The sequence below is a fragment of the Durio zibethinus genome, chromosome 2 (genome assembly GCF_047325235.1).
Source record: "Durio zibethinus cultivar Kanyao isolate XHJ-2024 chromosome 2, ASM4732523v1, whole genome shotgun sequence".
Classification (NCBI taxonomy): Eukaryota; Viridiplantae; Streptophyta; class Magnoliopsida; order Malvales; family Malvaceae; genus Durio; species Durio zibethinus.
This window is the reverse complement of record NC_143163.1, coordinates 3,218,593-3,246,224: the sequence shown is the minus strand read 5'-3', so window position 1 is coordinate 3,246,224 and position 27,632 is coordinate 3,218,593. Positions and strand designations below refer to the sequence as shown.

Below are 27,632 nucleotides of genomic sequence, written 5' to 3'. Positions count from 1 at the left end.
AAACATTTTTCATGATGGTACTTTCGTTTCGTGTGACGCGAAAAGCACGAGAATGCGTACTACGCACTCCGCGTACCTCGTAAGAAACCACCGTTTCTGTTTGTTCGCTCTCTTTTCCAAACAAATTTAAAAAAAAAAAAAATCTCAATTAACCGCACAAATTTTCTTTTTTATTATACTCCCAAGGCATCTGGGGTAAAAAAAAAAAAAAACCTCCTAAGGTACAAGTTAATATAAGCACGGAATCACTTGCTCTAAAAAGTATCACTCGACCCAGCACAAATTCCGTCAAAAGAACGGCATTAAGGATTAAGCCAAACGGATTTTAACGACGTTAATAAAACCGTCTAAAACGACTTCACTCCGCCCCTCTTTCTCCCTCCCCTGAAACAAAAGAGAAAAAAAAAAGAAAGAGCAGCATATTAGTCTCCTCTCCCTTTTTTAACCTCTTTCTCTCAAAACACTCGGCTTTCTATTTCCAATACGCCGTCGTATTTCGGATCTCAAGCAGGTACGTTTCGATTGCCTCAGGTTCTGATTTTACCTGTTCCGATGTGGAAGAGTTGTTTGGTAGTCATGCTATCTAAATTCATCAAAATTTTAAATTTCGTTTTTTTTTTTGCTCCTGGAACATTTATATTTTAGATTTTAATTTTGATTTAATATATATTTTTTGCTATGGTTATTTTGACCGTGAGTTACTGTTATTTAGGGATTTATTTCGGATCTCTTTTTGACCTTTATAGTGATTTCGATTTTTGTTCGTTTTACTATATTTAGGTTTTTGAATTTTTTTCCCAATTAAAAATATATATGGACACACACTTATTCAGTCCATAGAGACTAGTAAATTGATGGTTGGGGCTTTTTTTTTTTTTTTGCTATTTTTATATTTTGGTAAACTGTTTTTATATTACACTGTTTTTGTTTTCTCTTGAGTTTTGAGTGAGTTGGTGTGGATACTGAGAGTGTTATTCTGAGCCTATAAACTCTCTCACTTTGTCTTTCAACTTAGCTTTTAGCTGATTAAAGCTCATTTTAGCCAAATAATGGTAATTTCTTTCTTTCTTTTTTTTTTTTTTAAAGGTTTTTTGGTTGGTGTTTTGGTTAATTTCGGTTTCTTTTCTTTTTTTTTTTAATTTTAATTTTAATTTAGTAAGGATTAGAGTTAGGTTTTATAGTCAAGTGCGAATTTTGTTAGTATTTTTTATTTTCTATTATCTATTTTATCAATAAGCTTATTGATTCTTTGATTTTTTTTTTTTAAACTTAGTAAGCAAAGAATACATGGCTGGTGGCTTTACTTCTAGGGTAATGCTGATGGTAATGTTGGTTGAGTTTGTTTTCCAGATCATGTGAATGATGGTTGTTTGAATACTGTTAGAGAATTAGTTTTTAGTGTGGTGGATCATGGGGGCTGCTTGTTGTGTTGCTGCTGGAGACAAAACTATAGTAAATGGATCAGGTAGTGAGGTTTTACATAGGAATATAAGGTATTCACCGACGTGGAGTGTTCATTGGGATAATCGAGGGCATGTAGCAGGTGAAGACACTTCTATAAGTTGGTTTTCGGATGCAATTAATCAGAATGATGGATCAGAGATCAAATATGAATCGGCATGTGCATCAGTGGATCGAAGCCTGTCTGAGAGTTTTCAGTCTCGTACATGGCAAAAGTCCCCAACTTCTGAAGGAACTGATGGACAAGTGAGAACTCCCGCTTCAGGTAAACTCCTGGGATGCTGGAACTAGTGTGAATCATACTGTATTTGGAAATGTTGAAGTTAGTTTTGAACGTTAAGCTATTTTGCCTGTTATTACTTTACCATAAGGACGCATAGCTGAATTAGATAGATAATAACTTGCAGTGAATGAAAAAGTATTAGGAATATAGACATAAAAAGGTGCTTCTGACCAAAATTCAGAACATTGCTGAGCTCAGGCCCTTATATGTCGGGAAGGGAGCAATAATATACAAATTCAGTTAAAATGTGAAAATTTTCTGAGTCTTTCTTTTTGCAATGTGGACCATTATTACTGTAATTTTCTTAGGTTACATTGCTTGGTAATATCCGGAAAATCTTGTTTAGTTAAGGAGTTGCCTACATAACAGGATTACCCTCTATCGGTTGGACAATCATGGGCCAATCAACCTTAAGAGGTCATTGCTTCTGGCCTTTCTTTGTTCTTCTCCGAGCAATCTTTTGCTTCTTGGATGGTCCCACACTACCTTATTTTACACAAACAGTGCGATTAGTCTGTGAATGCTTTATCTTAATTCAGTTTGTTTTTGTCGTGGAGTTTTATAAAGAATGCAATACAATTTTTCCAACAATTGTATGGTATGGGGTCTAAACACTAGAGGGTTTGTTCTTTTTTTAAGAGGGGGGGGGGGTGATTGACGAGGCCTGAGGTTTTTCACGTCTCTTTGTTTGTGTTAATCTAATGGTAAAATGAAACAGGTCGTCTGTTAAATGTTGGCTATGTCATTCTATCATTTTTGTTGGTTTGCCAACCTTTACATATGAGAAAGATCCTCTTAATAAAAGGGTGTAAGAAAGGTCCTCTTAGAGTTCTATCTAATGTTCTTTTACATATATTATGCAGATCAATCTATTTCAAGAAATGTCTCTATTGATGTGAACTTAGTGCAGGTAAAGCTCTTTCCTGTAGGCAGTTTCGTACCTGCTTCCAACTCTGTGATATCTTCCCCTTTATATGGCTTCTTTTGAGAAATCTGGATTGTGTTTCAGGTGAAGGAATCGGTAGAATCCCCTGCAGCCCCATCTCCCTCAAAGTTATCACTTTCTTTGCCATCTGCCTCCTCAGCAACATCGCCTTTGTCATCCCGGGGTCATGTGCATCCTACCAGTTCAACTACAACAAGGTGGCTTCTCAGATCTCCTGGACATCATCTATTGCGTCAAGTATCTGATAACCGAATTTTGGGGTCAAAGTCACCTAATAGATACTCGGTCGGTGAGGAAAGGCTAGTGATGCCTTCATGGAGCAATGAATCAACTGGGGGCTCTTTGGGTGGTTCTTCTGACGGTTGGTCTATGCATGCCTCTTCTGAACTCATGGCTACATCTCGTAGGGAAAGGTGGTCTTTTGATAATGAGACATGGGGTTTTCATCATGAGAAGATAAGCAAATCCAGTGGCCAAACCTCAGCATCCCCCTCTGTTGATCTGCAAACATGTGGTGTTTGCTCAAAGCTGTTATCTGAAAAATCTTTGTGGAGCAGTCAGAAGATTATTATTAGCAATGAGCTTTCTGTTGTTGCTGTTCTAACTTGTGGGCATGTTTACCATGCTGAATGTTTGGAAAATATGACCCCTGAAATTGACAAGTATGACCCTGCTTGCCCAATATGTAGTTTGAGAGAGAAGAAGGCACATAAATTATCTGAGAAAACATTTAAAGCAGAAATGGATTTTAAGGCTAAAATCAACAAAAGATCAAGGAGCCGGGTTGTTGATAGTGATATGGACGGTGATCCTGTCGTATTTAATCATCTGAAAAGTTGTGGACATGAAGGGAAGGCCTCCAGTTCAAGCTTGAAAAATTCCTTAGGCAGGCCTTTCCTGCGGAAACACTTTTCTTTTGGATCAAAGAGCTGTAATTCCCCTTCAGAGAATCACTCTACCAGGAAAAAAGGATTTTTCTGGACCAAATCTAGCAAGATGTGAACTTCGGGTCTGCTGTTAGGAGGTTAGTATCTCTTTGACTGGGGAAAAGATCCTCTTTAAGTAGTGGAGGTTTCCAGTAATTTATCTAATGGTCAATAATGCACATTCACCTTATTCCATGGTTGAAATTTAATGATTTTAAATTGAACATGAAAATAAACAAAAATTAATTGAAAAAGTAAAATGATTTGAACAAATATCAATTATAGATTTAGGTGAAGATGCATTATTGACCCTTAAATAAAAGTTTTCACTGTTTTTTAAGTATTGGAGAGGATCTTTTCTTGACTGATGTACTACTTTTTTCAGTACAAGCCTGAAAAGATTCAGTTTTCCTTTCACTAGATTTACAAAATAAAACTGCCTTCTTAGCTCATTTTCACAATAGTGACCACAATCTGTCTTTGCTTCTGATTGCTAGGAATGGAATTTAATCGATTTTGATACCTCAAAATAACCAAAAGCTCGTTATATAAATGTTTGAATCTTTGGTCTCTTGGGACTTAGTATGACAGTGATTTGTTATTTTTCTACCATACAGATTCTGGTTTTGTTCTGCTCTGCTATCCTGTTGGATAGGGATTCCACATGATGTGCAGGATGTCAATCTTGAATTCTTGACATCACTCTGAAGTTCTGACACGATTTTCTTGTGGGACTCACACTGTAAAGAAGAAGATGGAAATTATAGGTGAAAGAATAGCTCATCATGAAGAAAAGTTTAAAAGAACGAAAAATATATAACATAACATTGGTGATCTTATTCTTATTGTGTACTGATTGATCTGTTTCTTGCTTGGATTCATACACGAATTGATTCATATGAAATTCTGTATGGCTAATTGATTCTGGATCTTCCCAGAAGGCAACTATCTTTGTCTTTAGGGCTTTTAGTATATTTATCCATTTCATTCAACGTGCTTCAAGGCGAGACATGGATTTGTTTTGCTGAACAACTAGGTGATGAAAATGTTTGATCTATTTGGACTTTTTAGGTAATGTCGGCATTTTTGAAGTTGCTATCTCCTGCATTGGTTAAAAATTGTGCAAGCATTATTGTTGTTGTTTATTATTTTGATTTGAGCCAATTGTGGAGGTAAATTATAGTAACCGATAAACATTTGGGCGTCGGCCATCAATCATTAACCTATTTACCCAAAGAGGCGAAGACTAGACGTGCCATGCAATTTGTTTTTACCAAGCAACGATAGCTCAACGGCAGTGGTAAGTGTTCATGCGTCACTTTTTATAATTATTTTTATTTTAATTTTTTTTATGTTGTTGCCGTCTTTTTCATTTTTATTTTTTAATTATATAAATTTTAAGAAAAAAATTGAGGTATTTACGTGTCATTTTCATTTAACTTTATTTTTTTATTTAGTTAAATTTTATAGTAAAAAAACTAATAAATAAATATGATAAAATAAAAAAAAATTTAACTTGGAGCAATACATGAGTATTTATTTAATCAATATATAAATTACTAAAAAGTGTATTAAAGGGTATAAAAATTGTATAAAAATATTATAAAAAATAATATTGAAAGATACATAAATTTTAAAAGATTACCAAAACTATAGCAAAAAAGATCAAAATTAATAGAAGATTACTAAAACTATATAAAAAATTATCAAAATAATATCAAAAGTTTTCAAATATTTATTTCTTAAATATTCATATATATTAAAAATTATCAAAATTTTATAAAAAATTATCAATATTAATATAAATATTACAAAAATGTATTAATAGCTATTAATAATGTATTAAGGGTTTTCAAAACAATATTAAAAATTATCACAATTATATTAATAAATACAAAAAATATATATAAAAATTTACTAAAATTATATCAAAGGCATAGTTTGTTATAACGAGCATTTTAGCATCTAGGCGTGCGTATAAAAGAATAATATTTTTGAATTGAGTGAAGATACACATTTTCTGTTTTTTTTACAAAAATAAAAATAAAAATAAAAAACAGGTTTGTTTTAATTAATCAAACTCACACTAAAGCTTTCGGTGCATGTTTCTCCTTGCACTTTCCCAGCAGGATTTTGTTCTTCCAGTACACTTTGACAGTTTTTTTTTCTCCAAACAGAAATAACAACTTTATAGAGAAAGTGGTAGTCTGATATCCTTTTCGACTTTCAGTTGATATTTTTTTTCTCCAATTTTTTTTTTTTATATATATAACTATTTTGGTAATTTTAAAAGAAAAGAAACAGTTAACCAAGAGGGGGGAAGGGAGGGGCATCCAACGGTGCAAAACTCGTCAGCCTCCGCTCCTCGAAGCATACGCCTCTCATTCTTCCACTTCACTCTCTTTCTCTTAGCGGTCTCCCGCCGTGAAAATCCTCTCTTTCTCTTTTCTGCATTCCACTTCCCGCCTATTTATAAACCCCTTTTCCCTTCCAAATGTTCTCCCAATCTCAATCTCAATAACAATCCCATTTCCTCCTTTCTACTCCCTCCAAATCCCTCCCTTTCTCTCACTCTTCTATCCTCCCCAAAAAGAGTCCCTTCCTCTCATTTCCTTCCTTCAAAAGCCCCCAAATTTCTCTCCAGACAAAACCCATGATTTCCTACTCCAAACTTTCTAATCATACCGACACTCCCTCATTAAACGACACCGACCTCGACCTGTTTGCCGAGGTCGGCAACAAGCTTGTCGATGCCGCCGGTGAAGTCATTCGCCATTATTTTCGGAAGAAATTCGAGATTCTTGATAAAGGTGATTTGACTAAGTCTTTTAGCAATTTGATTCCTCAAAATTTAATTTAAACTTAAAAAATGTGTAATTATGTTGATGTTATTGAATAGGTCCTGTGACAATTGCTGATCAAGCAGCTGAGGAATCTATGGTTTCGATTGTATTGGAGAATTTTCCCTCTCATGCAATGTGAGTTTTGGGTCTTTGTATTATCGTTTCAATGGTTGATTTTCATTTGGAGTCGTAAAGATTTGTTTTTTATTTCCTGTTGCTGAGGATTATCAGAATTGTAATTGTAGTTATGGGGAGGAAAAAGGCTGGAGATGTAAAGAGAAATCTGCAGAATATGTTTGGATTTTAGACCCAATAGATGGCACTAAAAATTTCATTACTGGTATTTTTTTTTCTTTCGTTCTGTTTTTATTCAAATTATTATGGTAGTTTCATTGTTGAATTTTTGCTTAAAGTGAGTTTATGTTTCTTAATTTCCAGGAAAACCAGTGTTTGGTACTCTCATTGCTTTGGTGAAGAAAGGTAAACCGGTAAGTTTCAATTATACCCTCTGTAGTACTCTGTGGCTTATGCTAATAGTTGTTGATTTGTGGGGAAAGTGATGCCTTCCCTCTCCCATGAGGGAGCAATCTTAGCTTGCTCAGCAGTAACTGAAGGTTATTAGTAATGAAAGCCCCGTCATCATAATAAAACCAGTTTTGCAATATTGTCCTTTGAGCTTGCACAAAGCGGAATCATATGACTTTGTATCAAGTGCGTTTGATGATTTTAATTTTACCAGTTGACATGAATATGTTGTCCACTTTAGCTATACTTTTCTGCTGTTTTTTATCCGTTAACCATCTGTCTAAGAATACAATATCTATCAGTTCTTAAATTTGTTTTTGATAGTTTGTGCCTTCAGTTGAGAACATCCTCCAATCTTCAACCATGCCTGCCTCTTGTATAAGAGTTGAAGGATCTAATTTGACCTTCAGTTATGACTGCATCATAAGTTCCATTTAATTAAATTTTTTTTTTAATCTTTTCTATGTTTTCAGATTCTTGGTATAATTGACCAGCCTATTCTTAGAGAAAGATGGATTGGAATAAGTGGAAGGAAAAGTACATTGAACGGACAAGAAGTGGCTACACGAGCTTGTGCAGAATTGTCACAAGCATATTTGTATATTTTCCTCAACTTTGACTAGTTTTTCTTTAACAAAGTTATGTTCTGAGGTTTATATGATAGAGTTTTCTGGCAAAACCTGAGTCTCTAGTAGGTTCCTTTTTGGCTTGCAATGTTTGTGTGTGTTTGAGGTGGTGGGAGGGGGATACAGAGAGGTTGGGGTTAGTTTTTACAGCTCTCAAATCCAATGGCTAGAATGTGAAAAGTTGATGATTTCAACTGAAAACTCAAAAGGTTGGGGATACTAATTGTGTTACAGGAAGTAAACCGAGTGATCCCAATTTAAAGTATTTTGGCATTTATCACTAGAGTAATAACTACATGCATGCAAGTCCTCTTTATAGTAGTAAGCTGATATCTTTTTACCTTCTTTTCTCTTGCCTTTTTAACTTTTTCTTTATTTGTTTAGGTACACCACAAGTCCACATCTGTTCAGTGGAGATGCTGAAGAGGTCTTTGCCCCGTGTTAGAGATAAGGTCGTATATTTCTATTTCAAGTGGATTGTATAAGGTGTTGTGTAAATTTTCCCATTAGTTGATATAAGATAAATTTTCAAAGGACTCCTATCCTCTGACGTATTTATTTGATTCTTATCACTTTACGCCTTTAAAACTTTTGGATTTTCTGCTAATATGTGTCAAAAAATTTAAAATATTTAAGATAATCAAGGGGAAAAGCCTAGGTATGAAGAATGAAATCTAATATACAAAATCAAAGACTTTGAAGAATCAGGTTTTGATTCTTTTGGCTTGGTTTTCAATATTCTTACAACACAATTGAAGATACCAAAATTTTCCTTTCATTTTTACATTATGCTGGGTGTTGCATGTTTGCTTTTATAAAGTTGTTTTATAATAGCTCAGTCTTGATTGTTTGCTCGATTTCTGTATTTTCAAAAAATTTAGTTTTATTTATCTATGTTGATCTTTGTTTTTTTCTCGACTCGGGTTTGCTTATCGTAGTTCTCAGTTTGCTTCCTTTCGACTTCTGTTTTCAACAGGTGAAAGTGCCGTTATATGGCTGTGACTGCTATGCCTATGCTCTCTTGGCTTCTGGTTCTGTGGATCTTGTCATTGAGTCTGGTCTCCGGATATGCATTTCTTATTATGTACAGAGTAAATACCAGTTAAAAGATAAGGGACTGCAATGCCTATGCTCTCTTGGCTTGTTGTATTGACATAAAGAGAGCACTACTGATTGCATTACTAAGATTGTAATCTGGTATGTTTTTCTAATTAAGATTGTAACCTCTTTGTCAGCCATACGATTTCCTTGCACTTGTACCCGTTATAGAAGCTGCTGGGGGTGTTATTACTGACTGGAAAGGCCATCAGCTCGACTGGAAAGCTTCTTCAGATTCACGTGCAACAAGTATGCCCATGCTCTTGAAATGTTGGATTAAGTAGTTATTATTAAAGGTAACATTTCCAAAGTTTTGCGGGTAGGACATTGCTGATCTAGTGTTTTTGTCTTCTAGGCTTTAACGTAGTGGCAGCTGGAGACAAACAAATTCACCGACAAGCTTTAGATATCCCGCAACGGCGGTGAAGTTTTCTTTTGTGTATAACTCTTTAACTTCCATACAGATTGTAAATTTCTTGAGCTCCTTTGTTTAGTTCTCGCATCATTTCGAGTACAATGGCACAAGAAACCAACTAATGAGATGAACTGAAAGAAGCTGGTGATTAAAAATAATTAAAGTGGGGTTGCATTTATCATTTTCTTATCTTGTATATCAAGACAATATTTGTTGAAGGCAAAATTTTTGTTTTGATATATGTGTAAAGACTACTATGAATCCAAAATAAAATTGCAAAGAAACCAGCTGTGACAGTTTTGCCTTCATCATCCTTTATTGCCTTTTTGCATTTTCTGTAACCGATCTACGCATGGGCTACAAGTTTGCTGTAACTGTCCATTTTCTCCACATGAAAACTTTCCATATATCTGAATAAATGAATAAAAGTTCAATTTTCTCTATTTTAGTTTTTTGGGAAAGCAGTGACAGAATCCCACCTTTTTCTGAGAAAAATTATTAGACTTACCATTTATTGCAGCTCTGAGTCTCATTAATTACTCCAATGTTTTTGTAAACCCTAGTTTCAGTTTTTCACCAATCTCCTCCATTTTGATCTCCCTCTTTCCTCCTCAAATTTCCTAGTTACTAATACTTCCAGCCATGGCTACAGAAAATCGAAACGGAGTTGTGATGGGTATTCCAGCAGATTACTTCCGACCACGACCATGTAACGAAGAACCCATCATTATTACTACTGCCCCAGAGCCATTGCCATGCAACAATCCTGTGCAACAATCCTGATCGAAAGCTACATCTATGTATGAAATGGCTTGTTCTCACTTTCTTTGTACTCTTCGTGCTTTTCATCTACCTTTCTTTCCCCGGCTTCTACTTAAAGAACGGGGCTCCAATTATTCAGATTGAATCCATCACTCCTTCCAAAATTGCCTCTTTCAACAACAATACCATTTTCACCGACTGGCTTCTAGCTTTCTCTTTAGAGAACCCGAACAAGTACGTTTCCATTCGTTACAAGAAGATTCAGGTTTCTGCTTCAGACAGGGACAAACGTCTCTCTTCCGGCAATGTGGATTACTTTTATCAGGATAAAAGGGAAGTGGGACGCATGAACGTGGAGATTCTTGGGTTGGTATTCAATTTGGAGGAGAAAATAAATGAGGCTGGTGAGATGGTGTTTACTTTGAAGCTGGACGCTGTGGTTTGGCTTGAAAAAAAATATATGAAAAATCATTGGCAACTGTTAGAAGCCAATTGTGGGGATGTTAGAATTCGGCCATCGATGAGCCTAACGTTGGATGGATCAGGTCGGTGTAATGTTAATCTCCAATGAATGTTTAATTACTTTCCATTGCTTTCTTGCGATCAAAATTCATCCAGTTAAGAATATTAGAAAATGCCTCTAAACTAAAATGTTTTGGGCCATTGGGGACAACAGAATGCTTTATGGATTTTGCCTTTGTATGTAAAACTCCATTTCCTATCTCTATTCATATTGATCTGATTTTGATTTAATTTACTAAAAAAATATATAATAAAAAAAGGGTAGCCATTGTCCGAGTAACATTGCTCATTTTGGAGTAGAAAATTTTCCCCTACTATTTTTTGTGATGGCATTTCCTATTTCTAAGCCAGAGTTCACCACAGCTAACGTTTTAAGCTTTTAATCAGCATACTTCGAAAGCTGCCTCAAGCCTTCAAGGGAAATGGGAAATAAGGAGGGAAAGAGAGGAAGTTTGGTTGAACATTGACCATGTCCAAAGCTCTTGTAAACCTTTATTTTGTTGGCAATTGCTAAAAATGGAGGCCGGAGCAACAAATTCTCAACGAAACAAAAAAATCCTTCCCCGCAAACATTGCCTCATAATTGGGAATGCAAAGTCCAATTCTGCTGTCATTTCCTTTCCTCCACTGATATTCAAGAAAATAAAAGTAACAAACCCTGTTTTCAGATATAACACCATTACCCTTTTTCTCCGAAGATCCTTTGTTGGCTCATTTCTGAGCATCCCTCTCATCCAGGAGGGATGGAGATAGAAAAGAAACCAAAAACATATCAAACCAACTTTTTTCTATCCTCCTTTTTGTCATCTTCTTCATCGATGGCTATCCTCCTGGTGATCTTCTACACCCTCATTTCTTGCCCCACCATTTTTGCCTTGCCGATCAGCAGCGGTTCCTTCACTCCCCTTGATAACATTCTCATTGATTGTGGTGCCAACTCTCCACCCACACTCCCTGATGGAAGAGTCTTCAAAACTGACCAACAAGCCTCTGAGTTCTTGCAAACCAAGGAAGATGTTCAAGTATCTGTCCCCTCCGCTGATGTTCCTTCACCTTTATATCTAACCGCGAGGGTATTTGCCCAAGAAACCGCCTATACATTCCAGTTAAAACGACCTGGTTTTCATTGGGTGCGTCTCTATTTCTTTTCAATAAAAGATAACCGGTTTGATCTTCAACAATCAACATTCTCCGTCTCCGCAAATCAGTATGTTCTCCTTCACAACTTCAAGGCTTACAATAACACTATACCTATCCTCAAGGAATACCTCCTTAACATGACTGATCCTACATTTACCCTCAAGTTTTCTCCTATGAAGAATTCAGTTGCTTTTATAAATGCCATTGAGGTTGTTTCAGCACCGGATAGCTTGATTGCCGATGAAGGCACTTCCCTTTTCCCTGTTAACAACTTTCCTGGCCTGTCCAATTATGGTTACCATGTCGTATACAGGCTTAACATTGGGGGACCTCTGATCATCTCACAGAACGACACGCTAGGACGGACTTGGATACCTGACACTGACTATCTTCGAGACAAAAAATTAGCTAAGAGTGCCTCTGCTTCCACAACTTCTATCAAATACCCTGAGACTTTAACACCACTGATTGCACCAGCAACAGTTTATTCATCTCTTATTCAGATGGCTGATGCAAAAACAGTGAAACCAAACTTCAATGTCACATGGCAGTTAGAAGTTGATACAGCTTTTGATTACATGATTCGGATGCATTTTTGTGACATTGTTAGCAAGTCACTCAATGACCTGTATTTCAATGTATACATTAATGGTAAAATGGCCATTTCCGGATTGGACTTGTCAAGCCTAACTGGGGGGTTGGCTGTTCCATACTACAAAGATATTGTGGTGAATGCTTCCCTCTTCAGCAATGGACTAACGGTTCAGATTGGTCCGTTGAATCAGGATACGGGATTGACTAATGCAATTCTTAATGGCTTGGAGGTCTTGAAAATGAGCAACTCTGTTGATAGTTTGGATGGGGAATTTGGTGCTGATGGAAGGGTAGGCATAGCCAACAAGGGCACAGTGGCTGCAGTCGGTTTTGCCATGATGTTTGGTGCCTTTGTGGGTCTTGGTGCAATGGTTATTAGATGGAAGAGGAGACCCCAAGATTGGCAAAAGAGGAATAGCTTTTCTTCTTGGCTGCTTCCGCTCCATGCCGGAGACACTAGCTTCTTGAGCAAGAGCTCTGCTGGTTCTAACAAGAGCAACTTTTGCTCATCGACCCTAGGCTTAGGCCGTTATTTCTCTCTGGCGGAGTTGCAAGAAGCAACCAAGAACTTTGATTCAAGTGCTATAATTGGTGTTGGCGGATTTGGCAATGTCTATATAGGTGTGATCGATGATGGGACCAAAGTTGCTGTCAAGAGAGGGAACCCACAATCTGAACAAGGTATCACAGAGTTCCAGACAGAAATCCAGATGTTGTCAAAGCTAAGGCATAGGCACTTGGTGTCACTGATTGGTTACTGTGATGAGAACAATGAAATGATCCTGGTTTATGAGTACATGTCCAATGGACCTTTCAGGGATCACTTGTATGGAAAAGACTTGCTACCATTATCATGGAAGCAAAGGCTCGAGATCAGTATCGGAGCTGCTCGTGGACTTCACTACCTTCACACTGGTACAGCGCAAGGGATTATTCACCGTGATGTTAAGACCACCAATATTTTGCTTGATGATGCCTTTGTTGCTAAGGTTGCCGATTTTGGGCTGTCAAAAGACACACCTATGGGACAGAATCATGTTAGCACTGCAGTGAAAGGCAGCTTTGGTTACTTGGACCCTGAGTACTTCAGGAGGCAACAATTGACAGAAAAATCAGATGTTTACTCATTTGGGGTGGTTCTGCTTGAAACCTTGTGTGCAAGACCTGCCATTAACCCACAATTGCCAAGAGAACAGGTTAACTTGGCTGAATGGGCAATGCAATGGAAGAGGAAGGGCTTGCTTGAAAAGATTATTGATCCTCAGCTTGTGGGTAGCATCAATCCTGAATCAATGAAAAAGTTTGCTGAGGCTGCAGAGAAGTGCTTGGCAGAATATGGTGTTGACAGACCTTCAATGGGAGATGTTTTGTGGAACTTGGAGTATGCCTTGCAGCTGCAAGAATCATTCTCAGAAGGAAAATCAGAGGATGAGACTAAGTCGTCTAACACTGCCAATGCATCCCCTTCTATTGTGGTTCCATCCAGCAGTCCTCCATTTGATAATAACCATCCAGCTTCTCATCCAGAAGACAATAAAGGTCCAGCTGAAGTTCAAGCCATTGGTGAACACTCAGGAACTGCAATGTTTGCACAATTTCAAGCGCTGAATGGTAGGTAATACAGCTGCTTGATAAGTGGAATATAATCCTACCATTTGTGAAGGCCTTGGGCAGGCATTTCTTTTCTCTCATAAAATATGCGCTTGCCTATGTAACAACTATTTCACCTCTCTTTCCTTCTTTGTTGTGTGGGGTATTCAATTTCATAGTCAAAGATACGTATACCAAAATATACGGTATGATTAATGTACTGGTGTCAAATGATAAATGCATACAGTACCATTAATCTTATGTGTCAATTAATTCTATCATATGAAAGATCAATAGCAGTTTGCAATTTTGTATAGTGTTTTAGCATAGTAGTGTAAGTTTTTGAATTCAGTTTACCAACAATTTCAATAAGAATTGGTTCAAGTTGCAATTGTGTCAATGTTTAGTTGTATGAGACCAGACAGATATGCCAATTGCAAGTAGCAATTTTAACATTTGGATTGCATGGTAAGTTTAGACAAACAAATCTATCTTCTAACCTCCAAAAGAACACTTTCTTTTTACTTTTTGGAGGGTGTGCTTCTGTCTAAGAATCAAGTTTTTTCAGATTAATTAGAAGTTAACATATTGACTTAAACTGCTGTGAAATCAGACATCTAGAGATTTGAGACTTTAAGAATATTGGTTGATCATACTCATATCAGGTCATTCCTGCTAAAGCGATCAAGTTCTTTATAATTGTATGAAAATAATATTTATATTCATTTACTTAGTTTTATTGTTTAGATCTTCACTTCTGTAATCACATGATTTAACCACTTGACATCCAGCTAACCATAGCTGCAACATCCATAGGACATAAGAGCAGTTACACTATATGTTTGGCCTGACTTTAGCCGTATCTGAAGCAACTTAATCATCATTGTTAAGAAGATGGAATTTATACAAGTTTACAGTAGTGTCATGAATCAAAATCAAGGATACTATGTTTCATTAAGTATTTCTACCGAGATAGCAAAACAAAGAGAGGTTGGTTCCTCCGTTTTAAGATGCAAGATTGAGATGATTATCGCTCAGGACACCAAACATTTCTGAGCATTAAGCCGCTGTATAAATGGCCGAAAAATAATAGTAATTCAGAAATCTCCTTCAATTTCCTTGCTTTGTGATTAAAATAGGATTATATGGAAGGAAAAGGAAAAAAAACAAGGTATGGCCAAAATGGTGGTGGATTCTATTTTAGGTAATGGCCAAAATGGTCATGATGCTCGATGTCCTGATCAAAAGCCTCAATTGAAGTAGGAATCTGAATATATTAAGGATCCAAATGGGTTTCAGCTATTGCCTTCAACTTTTTCTTTGAATCATTTTTGCATAAAATCATATCCTTAATTCAAAAACCAATTGCCAGCCACAAATAGGTTTAACACTAAGCATTTGAGACAAACAAATTGCACTAAATATTCATTCTCCACCATCACCACCATTGAAACCGACAATGGAATGGGTAACATTGATTCTCCACCACCATTAAATAATGAAAGTTAATAGGTAGTATAAAAGAATGTGTGGGCGTTATAACGTAGAAAAAAAAAAATGTGAGAGATGCCTTTAACCTTTTGAATGAACAAGAGGGAGTTTAGATAAGGATGTGGATATCAATTTGTATCTATCTTTTTCCTAAACCGAAAAGGAAATGCAAAGCAATCCATATTTGTAGAAACATAAATGAATTTCTATCCATGACGTGTGAGCTCTTATCCCCATTACTACAACATGACCGTTACGTTCCCTTCATAACTATTTCCCATACACAAACTTCCATATAAATCTCCAGCAGTTAGACATTCTATTTTGATTCTGAAGCAACAACTACTCTCTCTTTTTTCTACATTCTATAATGGAGAGTCAAACTGACATGGGAGCTTTTGACATGGGAGGCTTGAGGAGCAACCTTCCCCAAAAGAAAGGGTTTGATTCATTTGTGCTCTGCTTATCATGTTCTTTTTATCATTGGAAGAAAAAAAATGCAAATAAATGTTTGATGATTCAATTATTCAACATAATAGATATTGTTTGTTCTTCAGCGGGAGAGGGTTGTCAAGGTATTACTCAGGTAAAGCTAGATCATTTGTGTGCATTGCTGATGTTCGCTCCGTCGAGGATCTAAAGAAACAAGAACATCCTGATGCTAAGAAAAGGAAGAAATATTCAAAATCAAAGATGAAGGAGATGCAGCTTTATACACCTTATCCATGTCGAAGAGTATCCAGTAGCACTCATTGTGCTTCACCTTGCATTGGCGTGTAAAAACAATCAAATTTACACCGTCTGCTATCAGATTGTATGGATCATGAGTTATATTTATCTTAATCAAAATCTAAGAGAGAGTATTTAGATTTGAATTATATCTGCAGAACGCAAGAAAAGTAGATTTGAATACAAAAACTTTGTGATGGTAATAATTAAGATGTAACTTTCTTCTTGACATGATCAAATATATTTTCATGCCAGATAAATTAGGCAATACATTTGAACCATTGCTTCAGGCTGGAGGTCGCATGACACGACCATGAGAGGTATTGCTTCATGCTGTTTATCAAAGAATCCATCTGAGAGATTTTTTGAAATCAGAGGAAGCAATTGCCACTTAGTTCTATTACTAATTTCATTTCACATTGATGTTCAAAGAAACCCGAAAACATGCAATGTTACAACCCTCGGTTAAATCTAAAAAACTAGGAGGAATACACATTGTTGCTACACTTATAAACCACAAAAAGGGAATAGACATAACAATTAGTAATATCTAATCAAACAAAATACTACACTCTGTCCTAACATAACAATTATGGCCTCCAAAAGAATCACCATTTAACCTAATGATACAAAATCAGAGGTAAGATGCTGTCCACAATCATGACAAGTCAAATGTACTACAACCTTTTCTTCTTGGTGAGTGATTCCCAATCATCAGATATGATGAGTTCATCATCCTCGTCATCAACATCAATCTTTTCGAGTTGATTGTGATATCTACTTTCATCAGAAAGGCCTGAATGATCAGGAGTGGTGCTTTTGGAAACCTCAGACAGTTTTCTTTTCTTCCCGGTAACATTTTCAGTCCCCTCTGAAGTTTCCTGAATTTCAACATCCTTCTCACCCTCCATAATCTCTTCTGGCAAAGCATTGGATGTACTTTCACCATTTCCAAGAGGCTTATTATTGTCCTTATCAACAGGAGCTTCAACCCATCCAGAGAGAAGCATTCCATCAGGTTCCTTCTCTTCATCAAATTCTTCCCTGTGAGCATAGAGAAAATATTTTAAATTGGTCCTCGTATTTGAGGACAGATGTCCCCAACCCAGGATAACAATTGATGCAACTCCTATTGACAATACAAACATCATGTACAACATTCACAAGCTGGCCATATTCCAAACAAAGAAAAGCAAATTAGAGAAGGCATTCAAAATAAAGGAAGTACATATCAAGCCACAACTTGGAGATCAGCCCTTACTCATCATGATTTAATAATGAAAAGATAATAAGTCTAATCATATAATTAGACTAAAACGGATTTTAATTTAGTAGATAAGTTCGCCAAAAGTTTTTTATGCTTTAACCATGGGTATAGTACAAATGCCAAGAGCAAAAGATGAAACAACTATGCACACAAGTACACCAAAGAAGAAGACAGGCTAAAAAAAAATTTAATTTGATGAAGCCGGTCTAACATTCATCATATATTCTTAAAGCGCATAATAGAAAAGGATTTTTAAATATTATGGTTATCAACATAAAGACAAACCTATGCTTGATATTGATAATGCATGAAAACTCCTGTTGAAGATCCTCTATAGTAAGCACAGTCCCACTAGTAACTGGAGAAGGAAGCTCAGATAAGGCCTGTGAAGAACAATAACTCACAATTATCACACTATCTTTCATGCTAAAAAGTAAAAGAACAATACCTGTGATTTCAAGACTTGAACCCACAAACAATTAATTGCACACAGGCAACCAAATTCATATTATGGATTTTATTTAAAAGCAATGAAGGGGAGAAAAATTTTACTTTGTCAAGGTTTGCAGCATAAATTGCTACCATATCCTCTTCAAGATCTTCACCAACTTCATAAAGAATACTTGCCCCTAGCATAATTAGCGGAAAGTTCATGCCAAGTTTGGCTTTAACAATCTTTTCAACAAAATCCCGCAACTTAGAACAATGAGTATTAACCTCAAGCGATAGTGGTGTCTGTTTTCAAGATATTAAATGTAAGCAAGTATGATTTGAAATATTTCCAAAGAAATTCCATTCATACATGCATTTTAGATATACCTCTGAACAAACATAGCAAGACTTGTTAGGTTCATACGGTTCCACAGGCATCAGAAGCAACTTTTTTGAAGGATGTTCCAGACAATATGTCATCCTGCATAAGCATCAAAATCAGATTAGAACTGACATACAGTACAATTATCATAAGAAGCAATTTGCTTATGAAGCAAGAAGACAACAATCCTTTCTTAAATAATCAAAAGAAAACAAATTCAATAAAGAAAAAAGAAAGTGAATTAAACCTGTAATTGCTGCTATCCTTTTTTAAAACCTTAATAGCTTCTATCACGATCAACCCAGCTATGATAGCATTTGTTGTTGCAACAGCATGCACAATATTACCAGCAATTCCTTTAGCTTCAAAAAGACTATGTAAAGGAATGTCAAAAGAAGAAGCCCTAATATTTGCAGCAGCAGTAACAAATTCCACAGCCAACTGATCATCTTTATCAAAAGTCAGGTTCCCTATTTCCTGTCAAATGGTAAAAATAAATCAGTATAACTTGGTAGAAAGTGATGATCAATCAGTTTTTCAAAAGCAAGAGATTAAAACTGACCTCTTCTCTCTTCAAGAAAAATAATCTCAAAGATTCGAGGAAAACTCTTGAATTTTCTGCAAGGCCCCATACGTCCTGAGGATTCTTCAAGCCCAGAGATGCCATGGCAGAGACATCATCGGTTGCACAACCATTTTTAGTGTTGCCATTCTCTTTAGTTAGTTTCTCAGGCAGGACATCCTTAATATATATAGGCCGTGGTTTGTTACGGTTTTTCCATGTTTCTTCAGTAGATAGAGCCACTTTTATGTTATGACCAAATACATGATCATATATTCTTCTTCCATATTGTTCAATATCTTTATCTTTTCCACATTCAAATACATCTTCTGAATGTTCAGATGAGTTTGCATCATCATTAGAGCGCAAATTCAAATCATTTTCCTGATTCTTGTCCCCAAACAACTTTGCAAAAAGCAGGTCCTTTGCCCACACAATACAATGAACAAACTACAATTCAAACAATATGATTAGAACTTGTGGCATAGCAGTTTTCTTAACAACAACAACTAGACTTCAAATCATCACAATTTCAGTGACTACTGGTTGCTCAAAGCCAATAGAAGCAAATGAAATCCCACCCTACCCCCATCCAAAAGAAAATCTCTCAGCAACGAATGATTACCTTTGACGGAGTGCTTGTAATTGTACAGACAGGATATGTCTTTGGGGCAGGTTTTGGCTGACATTCATAGCACTCTGTTTTTCCCTTCAAATGTACAGTAACCTGCATTCAGGAGACTTATAATCAAACAATATGGTCATCATAAAAAACATGCAGACAACTTAATAACATAAAAGTTATGCCGAAGCCAAAAAAAAAAAAAAAAAAGAGGAGTAAAACCAGAACATAATCTTATAGTGTCCATGAGAGACAGAGAGATCTTGATAAGCCAAAGAAACACAAAAGTTCAAGTTTTTCAAGTCAAATAACCAACAAATTAGGAAGTCTAACATAGGCAAGACTTATAAGAAACCTTAAACCTTCGGAACCCAAAGCAATCATAAGATTAAGTTACTAAACAAGTAAAGATAGAAGGGAAGCAAATACATGCACATGTTAAAGTAGAAGCAAAGGAACCCTTCAATTTTTTTTCTAAATTAAATTGCTTAATGCACTTGCTTAAATTAGTCAAATTTGAATTATGCACCACGGAAAACAGTAATGTTTTCCGCAAATGGAAGAAAATAAAACAAAAAGCTTTTCAATCATATTTTAGAGGTGCATCTCTGCAATGATAATATGACTATAGGACCCATTTGGCTAAAAATTTTATGAAGCCTTCAATAACACTTACCAAGGGAAACATACTCTGTCCAAACAGAAACTCAAGATGATACGTGTATATAGGATAGAACAGGACACCTGCCCTAAAAGTGAGTTCCTTCAATAAGTAATTATTTTCATAAAATAGAGGAACTTAACATTATTGGTTGTACATCATGTAAGATCAAAGCAAATTGAGTGGATTTCTACTAGCACGAACTAAGAAAATTAGGTGAAGCATGAAAATGAGCAATCCAGACATGCAACCTAGCTACAAGATAAGAATAAAATATAACTGCCTAAAGACATGTAAAAACCTAAATTACCTGTCCGAGGAACCCTGTGGTCCCACTTTCAACCAATGGGACATCAGCTGCCAAGCAAAGACGGTTTACATGGCGCCTTGCATCTAAGTTATCCAGCCCATTCAGAACAACATCAAATTCTTTAAAGAAATCAACATTGAAGCGAGAATCCTTAACATTTGCATGGTATGATGTAATGCTTATGTTGGGCCTAAATCTTAAGACTGCATCTCGAGCAACCTAATAAAAACATTGATAAAATACAAATCATCAACTTATAACTACCAATGCAAGAAAACAAGGAAAAATGTTTGTAAATGTGCTTGCCTTGGCTTTAGGCTGCCCAACATGGGATTGACGAAACAAAAATTGTCTGTTCAGGTTGCTGACTTCTATAGTGTCCATGTCAATCTACAAGCAGATAAATGTAATTGCATGATTAAATAATTTCCAAAAAAGGTACCAGTTATTGAAGCTAAGTTAGTTACCCAACAACAAAAAAAATCAGTTCAAACCAACATCATCAAATTGACCTCAAAACACATAATGAATAACATAACAAATGAAACAAACATTTTTACAACCATCAAATTCCAAGTAAAACAATAACACCCAAGTACCATCCTTAGCAACACCATCACCACCACCACCTATAGAATTGATAGCCCCCCTTTCACTGATAACTAACACCCAACACATCAATAACTTACTATCAACACCTTCTTAGAAATATGCATCTAACTTCTGTATCATCATAAACAAACACCACTGTAAAAAAATCAGCAGTACCATCACTACCAATCAAGCCAACCTAAGGGCAACATCATACTACCACCACTCTAAACGTTTACTATCTCCCGCCATTTTGATGTTATGCTTCCCAGCATAATTACCTCTACACAGCTACAATTTTCACTGTCCTATTACATGCACCAAAGCACCATATACTCCACCTTGATTTCCACTATCACCGATACCAATCAATTGCATCTTGCCAATTCCTTCTGAAACATGCATCCATAAATATCCAGTAAACTAACTAAACCTCTAGGACTAATCAGCGCCATCAGCCACAGAGACAAAAAAAAAAAATCACTTGACAACATTTTATGATTAGTATTTCACTAATTATTATCAAATTATAGACATAGCTCCATTTCCATAAAAAAACAAAGACGAAGGTAAAAAAAATTTCAGACCAATTAAATAATCCCCGTGAATTTTTCTAAAAACTAATTTCTGCCATAGCAAACACAAATAATCATCACCCTAAGTCCAAAAAAAGGAAAAATATATATATAAAAAAAAAAACAAGGTTTTAACGTGAACACATAATTAGACTGTTTAAACCCTAGCGCAAACTCCAGTTAGACAAAAATTTAAAAACAAAAAAAAAGTATAACCCAGAAAAAGAAAACCCTACTCATCACTAAACAATGGGTAAAGTGAAAACAGGGAAAATAAAAATAAAATTCATTTTTAAGAAATTAAAAAAAAAAAAAAGGCAATTGACTTACTATATGAATATCTTGAAACCCAGAAAGAGCAAGAGTCTTGAGAAGCTCACAGCCAATCCCTCCAGCCCCTACCATAAGAACTCTCGCCACCTACAATTTTTATTTAAAAGTTAAATCATAGTTAAACTAAATGCTTATTTTTGTTTTTGGTATATTTATTTCGTACCTTAATGGCGGATAACTGTTCTTGAGAAGCCATCCCGGAAGTCAAGCCAGAGAGAAAGCAAGAGGAAGAATAAGAAGAGAGAAGCAACGAAGAGTAAAATACAAGACCAACCGACTTATTTAATCATGTGCGATCCCTGCATTAATCAGAAGTGATATTTATTGTACAAATATATAAAAAGTATGATTTTATTAAAATATTTTAATTTTTAAGTTTAAAAGTCTCAATATCATTTACCGATCCTTATTAGTAAATAATTTACAAATTTAAAAAAAAATTTATAAATTCTCTTATAAATTAGCCTTTATGAGATAGATAATTTTTCTAAAAAAAAGTCTCAACATGATTTATGCATTATTTTTATTTTTATTTAATATTTTTGTAAATTACATAATAAAAACATATTGTTTTTTTTTTTTTTTTTATAGAATCAAGGGGAAAGAAAGGAGGGAGATGTTTTCATGGGTGTGGTAGGGAATCGAACACGGTACGTGAAACAATATTTTAGGGAATCCAAATGGCCGCCATTAGAAGGAGGCGGCTAATTGAGTCACCAAATATATATAAAATAAAAAATAAAAAAATAGGCAAAATCAAACCTGTAGAATCGGTAAAAAATAGGTACACACCTGTATGATCGGTAAAAAAGCCAAACGTTACAGTAATACTGATGGCTACAGCATAACCCAAAAAGACAAAAAAAAAATTTCTACGGTGCTCTGCTGCTCTTACAGATTCTCTTTCTCTAACTCGGCTGTTGAGGCAGAGAGAAAAATCACTGAAACTGAAAGCTAGCGCATTTTTTTTTTGTTCATTTCTTCAATTAGAGCAGCAAAAATTGTGAGTAATTTAATTTTAATCTCTGCTTTAAGGGCTCGAAACTCTGATTCTAGAGTTTTAGTTCCTGTTTATATTTCAAGGTCATTCCTCTTATTTTGCTTTTTTTTTTTTTTCTTAGCTGCAGCGTTTGACCGAATAGAGCCTCCCCTGCCCATTTTGCCAACAAATTACGGAATCTCAAACGGTATTTACATGTTTAATTACCAAGTTTTATTAATACGTTTGAACGCATTTTCTTTTTAAATTATTTTAATGATACAATTTAATCTTTTGGTATATGATCTTCATTCTTATTCTGTTTATCTGTTTGCCTGGAATGTCAAATTGCTTTTTTGAAATTGTAATTTGTTTCATCTAATTGTATAAACGGCTAAAATATAAATTTGAGAAAAAAAAGTATTAATATTGACTTAATATTTGGTTTGTTTGGCTTTTGTTTTAGATTTTTCCTTTTTATTGTCTTCTGATAATGTTGTTTTTCTATTTGTTTATAGAGTTCTATTCTAAAGGTTGTAAAAGGACTCAAATTTTGAGTGAGTCTAAAGATTATGACATTGCCATCTCTGCTGCAAATCCTCAGGATGAAACTGGAAAGAAGAAACCAAGGTCTCTCTCTGAATGCTATCAGTTATTGCGACCCCTTTTCATATGCTAAATGCTTGAAACCTTTAATACTGGTGTTAATTATGGAAGTGTTACAAAAGAATTAGAAGGCCTTATTTCTAGGAATACGCAGTTGGTAAGCAAGGTACTTGCTTTGCATCCTTGTCTTTCAAATGTGTTAGCAGATATGGAAAAGAGCCCAAGGAAAGATGTTTTAAAGATGCCGGAATAATTTTATAGACTTGGAGGATGACTCTGTTGGAAATAGCTAGAAACATTGGCAAGAAACATTAGAACACACAAATGACCATTTACACACCAAGGAACGAGAACACTGATGTGTTACAATCCCTTGCAGAAGTGCAAACAACTCAAAAAGTAGTACCTTCGGGAACTCTCTATCAAAATGATGTTAAAAAAGGTATTTAACATATTGGACCTTGTTCGACCAAAGTTTCTTAGGTGGACAATTCAAAATCAGTCATTAAGTGGATAATGAGCAAGGTGCATATATCTGGAGTGAAGAAGCAGTTCAAAGCTGGAGCAGATGCTGCTTTTTATGATTTGGTGGAGCACACACTGCAGAAGGATGAAAACTTTGAGAGGAAAGTCTCAGTCATACATGATCTACGTGAGATGACCAGCAAAGTTCTTCATTACTACAAGGAGATTCCTTGGATGAGCTTCCTGGATTTGTTGATTTCACTGTTGTACTCAGTCTTAGTTAGGCTGAAGGACGAAGTTCAGAAGTTAAAAAGGTTTCTAAGGAAGTTCAAGATTTCATCTGTTGGTAGTGCTGTTTATCTAAGACCGAAACTGAATTCTTTCTCTGAGAATTCTGTCACAGCAGATGATAGGATGGATTCTTATTAGACAAACTAGATGTCAAAGAGGGAGTCAAAGCAAAATATTTTCTTAATATGTTAAATTTATCTGAGTCAGCTGGTGGGAAGCCCCTTGTTTTAAGTCAGTATCTCATCCCCTTGAATCTTTTAGAGAGATAGTCCGTGAAAATGAAGGGTTGGCATCCTGGAATTGATATTTTTTCAATCACAGATGAATCAAGTACTGATCATTGGGACTAGTCTATGGAATGCTTCAACAACTCTCCTGATGAGTTTTCTTTGGATCTATTAAGGCTTGTGGAGAGGGAATTTCTTTGGTGGGGGCATCCTGAATTGTAATCTTGGATGTTCATCTTAATCCATCCGTGACCCGCCAACCAATAGGCTGTGCATTTTGCCCTGGCCAAAAGAAGAAAGTGTATGCATATAGATTGATTGCGGGTGATTCTCCTGAAGAGGAGGATCATGGTACTTGTTTCAAGAAGGAATTAATTACAAAGATGTGATTTGAGTGGAACAAGTATTGTGGTAACCGAGGTTTTTATATGGAGACTGTTAGTGTGAATGAGTGCAATGATCTCTTTTTGGAAAGTCCCTTGTTAAGGGAAGATATTAGGGTTCTGTACAGAAGGTTAGTCTTTTTATTCAACGCCATTCTCATTTATGTTCTCTTGGTTCTTGCATTCCAACTTCTATTCCCATATTTTTCAGGTGGATGCTGGGACCATGGACCCTGGCTGTCATGGGCACAAGAACAGGATTGGGCTGTTTCCTTGTTATGCACAAGTAATTTCTCTTTTTTTTTTTTTTTTTTTTGTAGTCATTCAGTCCCTTGATATGTTTACTGGTTTAGAAACATCTGAAAGCAGTGTAGGCAGGTTGCTTGAAAGCAATATTAAGTCAATTCAATGCTATAGAAATGACCTTTTTTTGACAGTTCTTGGTGACTTTTCCCTTCCCTGGAGCTGACGAGGCTTTTATAACATCTGTAATGGAGCCAGGAAACATCAAGTAGATGCTTACTTCAGTACATAAAAGTTTTGTGTACTAGTTTTATAATGTGTTAATCTGCAAGTCTTTTTAGAAGCAGTTTTCTCTTACTATTTATAAGAACCCTCCTCACATCCCATGTAGGCATGTAAATTCTGCTTTCTGAAAATTCTGGTTGACTAAGGGTCTTTTTAATTCCATATAAGCTCTAATGTTAAGATATACAATTTATGTGTGGAATTTCCTGGTTTTGGGTTAGTTGTGATATTTTTCGTGCATTTTCCTGTTTGACTGCCTGCTTTCACCTGTTCCATCTGGTGTTATTTGCTATATTGATGAACTGATACAATCAAGGATGAATGCAGTTGGGTCTGAGTGTTTGATGAGCTTAACCTCTATTTCCAGGAGTAGCCATAAAGGCTCATTTGTCATCCAAACTAGGCAAATTTGAATAAACTTCTAGTCTTTTCCTTCAATTTGTTTTTCCAAGTTTGGGTTAGAAATCATACAGGAAATTTGATCATGGGTTATTGGCTTATTGCAGGTATTTGCCGAGTGCCAAATGCTTCGAGCTGATTGAGTAGCCCAGCCCAGCCCAGCCTGAACCATCTCTATGTAACTTCCTTTCAACTTCTAACCAAAAATATGGATTAGAAATCAGATTGTCTCATGATTTAAAAAAAAAAATCCTATAACTTTCTAATTCTATCTGTAAAATTTAGTTTAAGAATTTCACCGATCATATATTAGATAACTTTTTTTGAAATAAAAATCCTTAACAAGTTCAATAGAAGAGGGGCATCAACTATTATCATGTATAATTTCTAGCCATGTCATGAAAATTATGCATTATCTTTTATCTCCACAACAGAATGAAGAATTTCAGGTTTTCCATAACAAAAAATGTTTTCTAGAAATAAAATGGCTTTTTAGAAAGAGATTAAGGGCTCAAGTCACTATTTGCCTTCAATTACACCTGCTCTCATAGTCTTCAACTAGAAGGAAAAGACTCAGTGATTTGTTAAATCTTGGAGACTGGTTTGAGTGTAAAACTGAAATAAAAATATTTTTTTAATTATGACAGTTGATTATCATGTTTCATTTTATTTTCATCATTATATTTATATTTAAACATATATTTTTATCATTAATTTTAATCTTATTATTATAATAATTTTTTTTAATATCATTAAAATTAATCTTCAATCAGACAAGTAATAAAGTATAGGGTAGATTAAAATAAAAAAAATAAAAAAAAAACCAATTCAAACAATACAAATGTAAGCCTAAAAACCCCAACAATACAAATGTGGGTACTTAACAATAAATAGGGGAGTTTCAATTTACAACTTTGGCAGCTTTTTTATATCGCGTGTGTAAGGATATAATCGATCAAGTTCGAGTTAATACAGTATCAAGTTCGAGTTTGAGCTCAAGCTTGACTTAAAATTCGAGACTCGAAACCTCGCTCGAACTCAATCGAGTTTTTTTTTTTTGGCTCGAGCTTAACTCGATTAAGCTTGATTAACATATAAATATAAGTTCGATTCTTATATTCGACAAAAGTTCAATTATTTTTACTTGAACTCGAATTCGAGATTTTTATTAATTAAAATATAAAAGCTTAATTAGGCTCACAAATTACTCGAACTAGGTATAAGCATACTTGAACTTGGTTCGATCGATAAGTCGAGTTACATGAACTCGAGCTCAACTCGATAATAATCGAGTTGAATTCGAGTTTTATTTTATTCGAATCTGAATAACTTGCGAGTACTAATATATCATTTACCTCTAATCATGTTAACCCTAACTCCCTCTTAAGGAAACCAACAGCCAAGTTGCTAACCCAGGCCAAGGCAGGAGATTTCTTCATTCGCAAGCAAATGCCAAGACCAGTAGCAGAAGCTGAAAAGTTCACTCTTTTAGCAGCATAAAAACGTTACATTTCCCCTGCATATCTCCTTAAGCCACAACAGAAGAGCAAACACGAAGAACAGAGCAACCTCAACCTTTTTGCCAAGTCATTTGTCTTAGCAAAATATGATTCGTTTTATATCTTTCTCATCAAAAACAAAACAAAGCAAAGACATTTACTTTGTTTTTAACCTTTATAGTTTAAAAGAAGTGCACTTTTTTCTTCAGTTTTTTTAGCTATAAACTAATCCTATGGACCCCAAAATCGAACAGAGCTCGTTTGCGGCCAAGTCTAGTATGTTTCAAATCTTTTTTCTACTGTTTTGGTATATTCTTTAAGGCTATATTTTCTGTTCTTTTTGTGGAAAAAGCTTGTCGAAGTGAAACTTCTCACAAAAATGTTGCTCTTTATCGTTTTCCATAGAAGCTAACTTGTTTTTTTAACTTGCATTCTCGATGGGTTTTTCCCCCATGTTAGGATGGCATTCTGGCAACTAGGATATAACATGAAAAAAAATGCATAGCTATCATCTTTTTTTCTTTTTTGGGTTACAAGTTACAACCTTGGTAGCTATCTGAAACTGAGAG

The 27,632-nt window shown here is 35.4% G+C and overlaps 4 protein-coding genes and 2 pseudogenes across 8 annotated transcripts; 5 read left to right on the top strand and 1 right to left on the bottom strand.

Annotated features, from left to right (window-relative positions):
* The first annotated feature begins 338 nt into the window (after positions 1-338).
* On the top strand, positions 339-5,033 carry LOC111308844 (uncharacterized). Of its 2 annotated transcripts, none has more exons than XM_022907494.2 (5): positions 339-511; positions 1,351-1,726; positions 2,608-2,654; positions 2,754-3,714; positions 4,234-5,033. In XM_022907494.2, the coding sequence occupies exons 2-4, from the start codon at positions 1,411-1,413 to the stop codon at positions 3,690-3,692; spliced, it is 1,302 nt and encodes a 433-aa protein (XP_022763229.2). In that variant the 5' UTR covers positions 339-511; positions 1,351-1,410; the 3' UTR covers positions 3,693-3,714; positions 4,234-5,033. The 2 variants fall into 2 exon arrangements, with proteins under 2 accessions (XP_022763229.2, XP_022763228.2); XM_022907493.2 differs by having other exon boundaries at positions 358-511; positions 1,274-1,726.
* Positions 5,034-5,761: 728 nt separating this feature from the next.
* On the top strand, positions 5,762-9,304 carry LOC111308024 (bifunctional phosphatase IMPL2, chloroplastic-like; annotated as a pseudogene). The gene is made up of 9 exons (XR_016329050.1): positions 5,762-6,426; positions 6,516-6,594; positions 6,705-6,799; positions 6,898-6,947; positions 7,458-7,582; positions 7,995-8,062; positions 8,587-8,694; positions 8,846-8,957; positions 9,064-9,304. The product of XR_016329050.1 is annotated as a bifunctional phosphatase IMPL2, chloroplastic-like (transcript).
* A 296-nt stretch (positions 9,305-9,600) lies between these two features.
* LOC111308254 (putative receptor-like protein kinase At4g39110) lies at positions 9,601-14,036 on the top strand. Its single transcript, XM_022906567.2, has 2 exons — positions 9,601-10,430; positions 10,795-14,036. Exon 2 carries the CDS (start codon positions 11,151-11,153, stop codon positions 13,758-13,760), a length of 2,610 nt encoding a protein of 869 aa, XP_022762302.2. The 5' UTR covers positions 9,601-10,430; positions 10,795-11,150; the 3' UTR covers positions 13,761-14,036.
* A 1,396-nt stretch (positions 14,037-15,432) lies between these two features.
* On the top strand, positions 15,433-16,221 carry LOC149519885 (protein OXIDATIVE STRESS 3 LIKE 4-like). Its single transcript, XM_089746070.1, has 2 exons — positions 15,433-15,663; positions 15,780-16,221. The coding sequence occupies exons 1-2, from the start codon at positions 15,593-15,595 to the stop codon at positions 16,000-16,002; spliced, it is 294 nt and encodes a 97-aa protein (XP_089602196.1). The 5' UTR covers positions 15,433-15,592; the 3' UTR covers positions 16,003-16,221.
* A 102-nt stretch (positions 16,222-16,323) lies between these two features.
* LOC111308841 (SUMO-activating enzyme subunit 2-like) lies at positions 16,324-21,937 on the bottom strand. Of its 2 annotated transcripts, XM_022907490.2 has the most exons (11): positions 21,850-21,937; positions 21,684-21,773; positions 20,494-20,577; positions 20,188-20,406; positions 19,220-19,321; positions 18,595-19,044; positions 18,280-18,509; positions 18,038-18,131; positions 17,771-17,953; positions 17,504-17,601; positions 16,324-16,995 (listed from the first exon to the last, which is right to left on the bottom strand). In XM_022907490.2, exons 1-11 carry the CDS (start codon positions 21,880-21,882, stop codon positions 16,629-16,631), a joined length of 1,950 nt encoding a protein of 649 aa, XP_022763225.2. In that variant the 5' UTR covers positions 21,883-21,937; the 3' UTR covers positions 16,324-16,628. The 2 variants fall into 2 exon arrangements, with proteins under 2 accessions (XP_022763225.2, XP_089602167.1); XM_089746041.1 differs by lacking the exon at positions 17,771-17,953 and having other exon boundaries at positions 16,385-16,995.
* A 545-nt stretch (positions 21,938-22,482) lies between these two features.
* LOC111308842 (protein CHROMATIN REMODELING 35-like) lies at positions 22,483-25,857 on the top strand (annotated as a pseudogene). The gene is made up of 6 exons (XR_016331854.1): positions 22,483-22,639; positions 22,808-22,873; positions 23,184-23,555; positions 23,587-24,768; positions 24,849-24,923; positions 25,672-25,857. The product of XR_016331854.1 is annotated as a protein CHROMATIN REMODELING 35-like (transcript).
* Positions 25,858-27,632: the final 1,775 nt, after the last annotated feature.